The sequence below is a fragment of the Bos javanicus genome, chromosome 6 (genome assembly GCF_032452875.1).
Source record: "Bos javanicus breed banteng chromosome 6, ARS-OSU_banteng_1.0, whole genome shotgun sequence".
Classification (NCBI taxonomy): Eukaryota; Metazoa; Chordata; class Mammalia; order Artiodactyla; family Bovidae; genus Bos; species Bos javanicus.
Window position 1 is genome coordinate 92191171 of NC_083873.1, and position 12100 is coordinate 92203270.

The following is a 12100-nucleotide window of genomic DNA, read 5'->3' on the forward strand; positions in this document are numbered from 1 at the left end:
CAAGCTGGTTTTAGATAAAGGCAGAGGAACCAGAGATCAAATTGCCAATATCTGCTGGATCATCGAAAAAGCAAGAGTTCCAGAAAAACATCTATTTCTGCTTTATTGACTATGCCAAAGCCTTTGACTGTTATTGTGGATCACAATAAACTGTGGAAAATTCTGAAAGAGATGGGAATACCAGACCACCTGACCTGCCTCTTGAGAAACCTATATGCAGGTAAGGGAGCAACAGTTAGAACTGGACATGGAACAACAGACTGGCTCCAAATAGGAAAAGGGGTATGTCAGGGCTGTTTATTGTCACCGTGCTTATTTAACTTATATGCAGAGTACATCATGAGAAACGCTGGGCTGGAGGAAGCACAAACTGGAATCAAGACTGCGGGAGAAATATCAATAACCTCAGATATGCAGATGATACCACCCTTATGGCAGAAAATGAAGAAGAACTAAAGAGCCTCTTGATGAAAGTGAAAGAGAAGAGTGAAAAAGTTGGCTTAAAGCTCAACATTCAGAAACAAAGATCATGGCATCTGGTCCTATCACTTCATGGCAAATAGATGGAGAAACAGTGGAAATAGTGGCAGACTTTATTTTTCTGGGCTCCAAAATCACTGCAGATGGTGATTGCAGCCATGAAATTAAAAGACGCTTACTCCTTGGAAAAAAAATTATGACCAACCTAGACAGCATATTCAAAAGCAGAGACATGACTTTGCCAACAAAAGTCCATCTAGTCAAGGCTATGGGTTTTTTAGTAGTCATGTATGGATGTGAGAGTTGGACTATAAAGAAAGCTGAGCACCGAAGAATTGATGCTTTTGAAGTGTGGTGTTGGAGAAGACTCTTCAGAGTCCTTTGGACTGCAAGGAGATCCAACCAGTCCATCGTAAAGGAAATCAGTCCTGAATGTGCATTGGAAGGACTGATGTTGAAGCTGAAACTCCAATACTTTGGCCACCCGATGGGAAGAGCTGACTCATTTGAAAAGACTGATGCTGGGAAAGATTGAGGGCAGGAGGAGAAGGGGATGACAGAGGATGAGATGGTTGGATGGCATCACCAACTCAATAGTTATGAGTCTGAGTAAACTCGAGTTGGTGATGGACAGGGAGGCCTGGCGTACTGCAGTTCATGGGGTCGCAAAGAGTCGGACACGACTGAGCGATTGAACTGAACTGAATATATCAGATGATGATGTTGTTTAGTCACTAAGTCGTGTCCGACTCTTTGTGACCCCTAGGACTGTAGCCCACCAGGCTCCTCTGTCCATGAGATTTCCCAGGCAAGAATACTGGAGTGGGTTGCCATTTCCTTCTCCAGGGATCCACACTGCAGGTGGATTCTTTACTGCTGAGCCACCAGAGAAGCTCCAATATATTAGGTAATAATTTTAAAGCTAGAAAAATAGGCCAGCATCAATTTATCAACAGATAAACGTCAACAATTTAAAATTTTAAGAATAAATATGAAACAGTGCATCTAAGTCAAAAACTTAAAAAGTACATCCAGGATAAGGGAAATTCTACTTAAAAGCAGAGAAACAAAACAGAAAAGGTTTTAAAAACAAGTTCAGTATAATAAGCCAACAACAAGACATTACTGCCAAAACAATTTCTTTTTTTTAATTTAGGGCTATACTAATGAAATTATCAAGCCAAGATAAAGTGAGGTAATAGTTTCATTCCACTGCTTATTAATGAGCACAACCTGAATATCAATGATTTAAGAAACATGGTAAAAAGAGTGTATGCAGAGGGGAAAAAAGTAGATGGTAAAAAGGGGAAACCTTGTCAAGTGAAAAATGGTTCAAGAACAAAGGATATATAATTGGAAGAGAGGACTTTTCAAGCTTAAAAGGATTATAAGTAGACAAAAGAGAACAAACTTATCCTGTACTGCTTCAGTGTACAGAATTAGAACCAACAGATAGCCAACTGAAAGAAGCAGTTTTCAGATTCAATTCAGGAAAAAATCTCCAATAACTGGTAGAGCTTTTCTACGGTGGAATAGACAAAGTAGAGGATCATTTATCAGAGATGTCAAAAAACTTTTTTTATTATGTGATTAGACCGAATCAGTATTTCCCAGACCTAACACATATTAACAAAGTGAAGTTAAAGCTGCTCAGTCATGTCCGACTCTTTGCAACCCCACGGGCTACACAGTCCATGGAATTCTCCAGGCCAGAATACTGGAGTGGACAGCCTTTCCCTTCTCCAGGGGATCTTCCCAACCTAGGGATTGAATCCAGCCTCCCACATTGCAGGCGGATTCTTTACCAGCTGAGCCACAAGGGAAGCCCAAGAATACTGGAGTGGGTAGCCTATCCCTTCTCCAGTGGATCTTCCCTACCCAGGAATCAAACTGGGGTCTCCTGGCAGGCGGATTGTTTACCAACTGAGCTATAACAAAACCATGATGTTTTTTACAATACAAATTCCCATAGTTGCCACCCAAGTCCAGTAGTCTGGGAGAGGAATCTGCAGGACACCTCCTGGTGATTCTCATACACCGAGGAGCCCAGTGATTCAAGATCCTACATTTGGAAACACAAAATTAGATGGCCTTTAAGGATCCTTAGATTTTCAAAATTCTAATGAAAATCATCTTTATATAAACAGTCTGAGGCAGATTTATCTTTGTATCTATTAAAAAAAAGTATGTCTGAAAGTACATGTCACTTTAACCAGTCTTCAGTTTTTTCCCCTGAATTTGTAACAAAATTTTTGTGTACTTGAAAGTACTATTAATATATAAAAGAACTTCTCTAGCCTGAATGAATTATAAAAAAATGATAATAAACGTTCATTTAACAAACATTTACTGTGAGCCAATTATATGCCAGTAAACTAAAGTCATCGAAAAAGCAAGAGAGTTCCAGAAAAACATCTATTTCTGCTTTATTGACTATGCCAAAGCCTTTGACTGTGTGGATCACAATGAACTGTGGAAAATTCTGAGAGAGATGGGAATACCAGACCACCTGACCTGCCTCTTGAGAAACCTATATGCAGGTCAGGAAGCAACAGTTAGAACTGGACATGGAACAACAGACTGGTTCCAAATAGGAAAAGGAGTACGTCAAGGCTGTATATTGTCACCTTGCTTATTTAACTAATATGCAGAGTACATCATGAGAAAACGCTGGGCTGGGAGAAGCACAAGCTGTAATCAAGATTGCGGGAGAAATATCAATAATCTCAGATATGCAGATGACCCCAGCCTTATGGCAGAAAGTGAGGAAGAACTAAAAAGCCTCTTGATGAAAGTGAAAGAGGAGAGTGAAAAAGTTGGCTTAAAGCTCAACATTCAGAAAACGAAGATCATGCCATCTGGTCCCATCACTTCATGGCAAATAGATGGGGAAACAGTGGAAACAGTGTCAGACTTTATTTTGGGGGGCTCCAAAATCACTGCAGATGGTGACTAAAGCCATGAAATTAAAAGACGCTTATTCCTTGGAAGGAAAGTTATGTCTAACCTAGATAGCATATTCAAAAGCAGAGACATTACTTTGCCAACAAAGGTCCGTCTAGTCAAGGCTATGGTTTTTCCTGTGGTCATGTATGGATGTGAGAGTTGGACTGTGAAGAAGGCTGAGCGCCAAAGAATTGATGGTTTTGAACTGTGGTGTTGGAGAAGACTCTTGAGAGTCCCTTGGACTGCAAGGAGATCCAACCAGTCCATCTAAAGGAGATTGGGTCCTGGGTGTTCTTTGGAAGGAATGATGCTAAAGCTGAAACTCCAGTACTTTGGCCACCTCATGCGAAGAGTTGACTCATTGGAGAAGACTCTGATGCTGGGAAGGATTGGCGGCAGGACGAGAAGGGACGAACAGAGGATGAGATGGCTGGATGGCATCACCGACTCGACGGACGTGAGTCTGAGTGAACTCTGGGAGTTGGTGATGGACAGGGAGGCCTGGTGTGCTGGGATTCATGGGGTCGCAAAGAGTCGGACACAACTGAGCAACTGAACTGAAACTTAAGTCAAATCATCAGGAAATTATAATAGTGTGTGCTATCATATGTGAAGAACAGAGTGTTGTAGAAGCAAACTGAAGGGAAGTGATAGATGTGTAATATATTCTTGCGTGACCACTCTACTCTGTCCTAAACTGTAAGACAGGAGATGAAAATTTTAAGAAAATGACCTTGTAGTAGTGTTTAGGTGAAAGTAGAGGTGGGGAGAAGAAAACTAGAGGAGAAAAAGCTTAAAAATATTTTATTTTTCCGCTTTAACCAGCACCAAAAAAAAAAAAAAAGCCCCAAAATAAAAAAATTGGTTTAGAGACAAGACTATTTCTCTTACACAAAGAGTGAAAAAGGAGGGAAATCACAGTTAGAAGAAATTGTGAAAAGGGAAGTAGAAAACCAGTCCCTGAGAGTTGCAGAAGAAAATAAAAGAATTAGAACAGGTAAGTGTCCTTGAGGTTCTTCTGTCAAGCAGCTCAAGCCCCTATAGCTCTTCACTCCCATCTCTATCTTATTTCCTATCACCATCAGACTAAGCCCACATACATTTTACAGGAACTAAGTAGAGCTTCTAGGATTGCCTGGTAGCTCAGATGGTGAAGAATCTGCCTGCAAGGCTGGAAACCCAGGTTCAATTTCTGGATTGGGAATATCCCCTGGGGAAGGGAATCGCAACCCACTCCGGCATTCTTGCCTAGAGAATCTGTGGATTGAGGTGCCTGGAGGGCTACAGTCCATGGAATCACAAAGAGTCAGACACGACTGAGTGACTAACACTAAGTAGGGCTTCTACTTGGCATTACCAAAGGCAAAACCTTAAAAAGATCCGTCTTAGAAGTTCTGATCCTGTTCTGTTCTCTGGTATTACACATTAATAATATCTGTTAAAATAGCTATAAAAATAGGTCAGAATAAGTGACAATATAGCAATATACTATCATCTTGATAGAAATCACCTTCAAAGACCATGTTATAAAAGTTTATCATGCATGCTGGTTGCATGCTGACTTGAGATAATAGGAGAAAAAAATGGTTTTAAAAGCAGATGTAATAAAGCTTTGAGGCTTATTAGAATGTCAGAACATAAGAGCAGAAATTTGTTTTTCTCACAGTTGTATCCCCAATGCTAGAACAGTGCTCAGAATATCATACTTAAACATTTACTGAATGACTGAATCATACAAGCATATAAAAATAAAAAGTATAATGGGAAGAAAACTGCCTCAAGTTCAAAATTATAACTCTACTACTTACTATTTGAAATCCTGAGCAATTTGGGACTACTGCCTTTTTCAAAGGATCAAGTGTGTGCGATCTTATGGACTCTATAAGGGAAGCCCTCAAAGGATCAAGTAAGATATTAAATGTATTTGATAACACATGCAAATGGTCCTAGTATAAAAGGCTTTCAGATTAACTAATTTTCCTTCCCTAAACAACAATTAAGTAACACTAAAAGCAAAACATGTATTTCTTCAGCTTGTGGGAAAGAAGATAAAAGTAGGCTGGAATTAGAAAAAGCACATAGACATCAATAACCTATGGTGTGGTGGTTTAGCACTACGTCATGTCCGACTCTTATGACTCCATGGACTGCAACCCACTAGGCTGCTCTGTCCATGGAATTCTCCAGGCAAGAATACTGGAGTGGGTTGCCATTTCCTATTCCAGGGGATAGAAATTCTTCCCAACCCAGGGATTGAACCCAAGTCTCCTGCATTGCAGGGGGGATTCTTCACTGTTAAGCTACCAGGGAAGCTTAGATACTGTCATTTGCTTACACATACTGAAAATTTATTCGCCATATTCTTTATCCCAAGCACAAAGCTAGGTACTAGGGATAAACGATGTGTTCAGTTCAGTTCAGTTGCTCAGTCGTGTCCGACCATTTGTGACCCCATGAATCGCAGCACACCAGGCCTCCCTGTCCATCACCAACTCCCAGAGTTCACTCAGACTCACGTCCATCGAGTCAGTGATGCCATCCAGCCATCTCATGCTCTGTCGTCCCCTTCTCCTCCTGCCCCCAATCCCTCCCAGCATCAGAGTCTTTTCCAATGAGTCAACTCTTTGCATGAGGCGGCCAGAGTACTGGAGTTTCAGTCTTAGCATCATTCCTTCCAAAGAAATCCCAGGGCTGATCTCCTTCAGAATGGACTGGTTGGATCTCCTTGCAGTCCAAGGGACTCTCAAGAGTCTTCTCCAACACCACAGTTCAAAACCATCAATTCTTTGGTGCTCAGCCTTCTTCACAGTCCAACTCTCACATCCATACATGACCACAGGAAAAACCATAGCCTTGACTAGACGGACCTTTGTTGGCAAAGTAATGTCTCTGCTCTTGAATATGCTATCTAGGTTAGACATAACTTTCCTTCCAAGGAATAAGCGTCTTTTAATTTCATAGCTGTAGTCACCATCTGCAGTGATTTTGGAGCCCCCCAAAATAAAGTCTGACACTGTTTCCACTGTTTCCCCATCTATTTGCCATGAAGTGATGGGACTGGATGCCATGATCTTCATTTTCTGAATGTTGAGTTTTAAGCCAAGTTTTTCACTCTCATGTTATACCAGTAAATTTTGGAGAGTAGACATATTCACAGCTATTTGTTAAAAAAATAAAAACTCTAATTATATGAAATTTCTAAGAGAAAAGGCATATCTTCAGTTCAGTCACTCAGTCGTGTCCGACTCTTTGCAACCTCATGAATCACAGCACGCCAGGCCTCCCTGTCCATCACCAACTCCCTGAGTTCACCCAAACTCATGTCCATTGAGTCGGTGATGCCATCCAGCCATCTCATCCTCTGTCATCCCCTTCTCCTCCTGCCCCCAATCCCTCCCAGCATCAGGGTCTTTTCCAATGAGTCAACCCTTCGCGTGAGGTGGCCAAGATATTGGAGTTTCAGCTTCAGCATCAGTTCTTCCAATGAACACCCAGGACTGATCTCCTTTAGGATGGACTGGTTGGATCTCCTTGCAGTCCAAGGGATTCTCAAGAGCCTTCTCCAACACCACAGTTCAAAAGTATCAATTCTTCGGTGCTCAGCAAAAGGCATATAGCCAACAGTAATTAAGAGGTAAGCTGGTGATTATCTTTCTAGAAGTTTTCAACACTGACACGACCTTAGTAGGTTATGTAATTCTCTACTAATATTTATGAAGGAAAAAGTTTTTGATCACTAAAGATAAGGATGTGATTATGTTCAGCCTCTAAGGTGAGCTATGTACCTAGAAATAAAGAAGGCCTCCTACTCTAAGTATTGTGCTACAAGGAAAGGGAAGGGACATACTTATATTCCTAAAGGTGTAACCCAGATAAAACAAAATAGCAAACAGTTCATTTTTTCTCATATAAAGAATATCTTTATAATATACATATTTATATACATATTTCTCCAATTCAGTGTCAAGATACTGTTACACATAATAGTGGTAATAAAAGCCACCTATCTAGAGTGAAGAGAGAGAAATCTTTACCTGATTTGTAGGTATTTTCGGCACATTCACTTTCCACATCTGGGCTTCCCTAGAGATTGCCTTTTCCAATAGGAAAGACAATCTCTGGTTTTCCAAAGGCCCTGGAAACTTCATGATATCCTATGGATCTGCCTGCCACCCAGCTTGATGTAGCTACCTATAAAAGCAAATATAAAACAATGTTCTATATTTAATTACACATATATAGTAAGTGTAGCATTGTATAAATATGTTGGTACTTATTAAGCAATTCATAAAATAAAAATGTTATGAGGCAATATAGGATTTTACAACTCTTTAAAATACCATATATTAAAATGTTTACAATAATCATCAGTTATCTAAAACATTCTCCCTTTAAATCTGAAGTTCAGTTATAGAGAGACAAAAACATGACCATATAATTGACAGAATCTTTGGACTTTGATCAAAACATCAATGTGTCAAAACTAAGTCATAGGCTTTTTAAACTAGAAATTTTTAGAACTAGTTGTCCCAAATATTCCTGTTTAAAATCTAATCAGATAAGGGCTAAACAGTCTCTTCATTAAAAAAAAAAAAAAAAACCATTTCCACTTAGTATGAAACTATCCCCTTAAGTATGAAACCATCCTGAACTGTGCTTCCCAACAGAGTATCCACTAGCTACACAAGTAGCTATTAAAATCAGAAATGAATAAAGTTAAAATTCCTCAGTCACACTAGCCATATTTCAAGTACTAAACAGCTGCATGTGGACAGTGAATATTGCACTGGACAGACAGTACGGCAAAGGAACATTTCTATCAAGGCAGTAATTTCTACTTGACAATGCCAATCTAGAAAGCCCAACAGTAAGGTAACTGGCACTAGTGGTAAAGAATCCACCTGCCAATGCAGGAGACATAGAGATATGGGTTTGATCCGTGGGTTCGGAAGATCCCCTGGAGGAGGAAATGGCAACCCACTCCAGTATTCTTGCCTGGAGAATCCCATGGATAGAGGGGCCTGGCAGGCCCCAGTCCATAGGGCTGCAAAGAGTCGGTCACAGCTGAAGTGACTTAGCATGCAACGTTAACTGGCACTCTAAAATGAGCAAGTCTAAAAAGCAAAGTCTAGATCAGCGCAAAGCATCTGAGAGTCTGAGAGATGTTCCTACATTACAGTTAAAAAAAAAAAAAAAGAAAACCACAGAGATTTAACTGTATGTAGAAAACTGGAGACACTGTGGAAGGATGTGAAAAAAACGTAATTAGATTTGATGAAAGTTAACTGCCAAAGAATTGATGCTTTCGAATTATGGTGCCAGAGAAGACTCTTGAGAGTCCCCTGGACAGCAAAGAGATCAAACCAGTCAATCCTAAAAAAAATCAACCCTGAACATTCACTGGAAGGACTGATACTGAATCTCCAATACTTTGGCCACCTGATGTGAAGAGCCGATTCACTGAAAGAGACCCTGATGCTGGGAAAGAATGAGGCTAGGAGGAGAAGGGGGTGGGGGCAACAAAGGATGAAATGGTTGGATGGCATCACCAACTCAATGGACATGTATGTGCATGCATGCTCAGATTCTGCAACCCTATGGACTGTAGCCAGCTAGGTTCCTCTGACCATAGGATTCTCCAGGCAAGAATTCTGGAGTGGGTTGCCATTTCCTATTCCAAGGGATCTTTCTGACCCAGGGGTAGACCTGCATCTCTGGAGTCTCCTGCACTGGCAGATAGATTTTTTGGGCAAACTCCCGCTGATAGTGAAGGACAGGGAAGACTGGCATGCTGCAGTCCATGGGGCTGCAAAAAGTTGGACACAACTTAGTGACTGAACAACAACAAAGCAACTAAAAAAGGTTATTAAATTCAGAAAAAGAGATTATGCAAGAAAGTAAATATAAGAAAATATAATAAGAAAAGCTATGAAAACCTGGACAGCATATTAAAAAGCAGAGCCATTACTTTGCCAACAAAGGTCCGTATAGTCAAAGCTATGGTTTTTCCAGTAGTTATATATGGATGTGAGAGATGGACCATAAAGAAAGCTGAAAGTCAAAGAATTGATGCTTTTGAACTGTGGCATTGGAGAAGACTCTTGAGAGTCCCATGGACTGCAAGATCAAACCAGTCAATCCTAAAAGAAATCAGTTCTGAATATTCATTGGAAGGACTATGTTGAAGCTGAAGTTCCAATACTTCAGCCACCTGATGTGAAGAGCTGACTAATTAGAAAAGACCCTGATGCTGGGAAAGATTAAAGGCAGGAGTAGAAGAGGACGAAACAGGATGAGATGGTTGGATGGCATCAATGACGACTCAATGGACACGAGCTTGAGCAAGCTCCAGAAACTGGTGATCGACAGGGAAGCCTGGCGTGCTACAGTACATGGGGTTGTAAAGTCAGACACGAGTGAGCAACTGAACTGAACTGAAATATAATAATATACCACAATATTTACAAAGCAATAATAATGAAAATACTGAATAGAGATTTCAACACAAACACTGTGATAAAACTACACTGGTAGGATGAGGGAGCTAGAAGGCAGAAAGAGAGCCTCATCTTTATATTTCAGAAGAAAACATAAATAATATCTAAAACTCAAACATCAAAAAACAGCAGTAGTTATTTGAAAGTACAGTTTTTAAATAACAAGAGAAAAAGCTAAGAGTGGTTAACCTCTATGGAATGAGAAAACCTCTAGGAAATGAGGAGAGAAGAGAGTGGGGAAGTCAAGCAGCAGGGGAATGCTGTTTTTCATTGAAGACCTCGAATAACTATTCCATTTTATCAACTACGTACCTGTATTACCTATTTGCTTCAGATTCCAGGGATTCTTTAAAAAAATGTTTTAATGTCTAGTTTTAACAAAGTCCCTAATTTTTTATAAAAATTAAAATTTGAAAAAACAAAATATACAAGCCTAATCTTCAATTTCTGTGTTCCCTCTGCCCCAACTCTAGCTAATATCCTCTTCCCTATGAATCACCCCACATATTTCACTAACTTACTGCTTAACCTACTGCAAACTACCTCTGGTTAACAGGACAGTGATTTTGTTTTTGCTTCTTTAAACTTCTGGATTTTTGCAAATTTTTTATACCAAGCATGAAGCGCTTTTTAAAGAAACAAGTTAAGTAACTTAGTGGAAAATAGAAACTATCCTGAAAGACTATCCTGAAAGATCCATCTAAAAGGTAATTTCTTCCAAGAACTATCTTCCCTATAAATTCCTTTGCAATCATATCCATCAATATCATGTTTTCGTAACCCACTGGGCCCACAGCAGCATCCTGATGAAACAGAAATAGAATCAAAGGCTCATTTCAGCCCTTGGGGCCAAAACCAAAAAACTATAACCAAAACAAACCCAAGTCTGATCTCTTTCAAAGATCAAGCCTTCAAATGTTTGAAGGCTGTTATCGTGCTCATCAGTTCATCCTCTGCAGAAATGAAAAACTATTCAAGAGTTCCTCATGTGACATGATTTTAGCTCTTCAAAATTAGCACCAATTTAATTATTAATGCCCTCTAAGATCACTAGCTACTTTTTTAAAAGAAACTATTGAATTACTGAGACAAAATTTATGCTCAGCTAAAACTCTTAAGACTTTCTAAGGTACACTCTTAGGCAAACTTCTCTACCTCCCCGCCTCATTGTGCTGGGGGCTTTTGGTGCCTTTTTGGGGGTTGGGGGAGAACATTACATCTTTGTTCAGGACTTTAAATGCATTCTTTCTTTAAACAAAGTCATCGTGTCAAATTCCATTTACTGTTATACTCTGCTGAGATGTTCTGAGATTCCAATTTTGTTGCCTTGGTACTTTTCTCAAATTCTCCACAATCTGAGATAAACAGACTCACTATAATTTCATTTAAAGTAAACATAAATATCAACCTCAGAAACACGAGTGTAAACTAGATAATCACCTGTCAAGAGGTTATTTAGAAGAAATACCTATACTGGATACAGACTCAACCCTTGAGGTTCTAAGACTTCTTCTAAACCTAATTTTAATCAGTAATTAATTATCTCTTGTCAAAACTTATTTCATTCCTTTAGGTACTCTCACCAGGGTGGCTCACTAGGATCTGCCAGCTTTCTAAAATTAGTAAGACAAAAATAAAATAAAATAAAATTAGTAAGACAAACTAAAGAAAACCCCATGCCCAAATAGCTTCACTGGTGAATTCTACCAAACATTTACAGAAACATTAAGACAAATTCTTCATAAACTCTTCCAAAAAATAAAGAGGAGGAGCCCTTCTCAACTCATTTTATAAGGCCAGTTATGATCCTGCTACCAAAACCAAAGACTACAGTAGGAAAACTGTAGGCCAATATATATCTCTTTTAAATACAGAGGCAGAATTCATCAACAAAATACTAGCAATCTGTATCTGAAAACATAAAAAGTGGATTACACACCATAACCAAGTGGGATTTAGCCCAGGAATGCAAAGTTGGTTTAACATTCAGAAATCAATGTAACACGCCACGAAGTGAAGTGAAAGTCGCTCAGTCCTGTCTGACTCTTTGCAACCCCATGGACTATACAGTCCATGGAATTCTGCCACTGGAGTGGGCTGCCTTTCCATTCTCCAGGGGATATTCCCAACCCAGGGATTGAACCCAGGTCTCCTGTGTTGCAGGTGGATTCTTTACC

At 39.7% G+C, this 12100-nt stretch overlaps 1 protein-coding gene and 1 long non-coding RNA gene across 3 annotated transcripts in view; both read right to left on the minus strand.

Annotated features, from left to right (window-relative positions):
* The window catches only part of LOC133249741 (uncharacterized), a 271661-nt gene that overhangs the window by 27550 nt on the left and 232011 nt on the right, over positions 1-12100 (minus strand). The window lies entirely within an intron of this gene.
* Positions 1-12100, minus strand: part of CCNI (cyclin I) — a 38780-nt gene that overhangs the window by 24063 nt on the left and 2617 nt on the right. The window contains exon 2 of one of the 2 annotated variants that reach the window (XM_061420561.1): positions 7461-7617. The exons of the other annotated variant lie outside the window; for it this stretch is intronic. Within the exon in view, the coding sequence (XP_061276545.1) occupies positions 7461-7574 (114 nt within the window). The 5' untranslated portion in view covers positions 7575-7617. The remainder of the gene's footprint in view (positions 1-7460; positions 7618-12100) is intronic. 2 annotated transcript variants of the gene reach the window in all.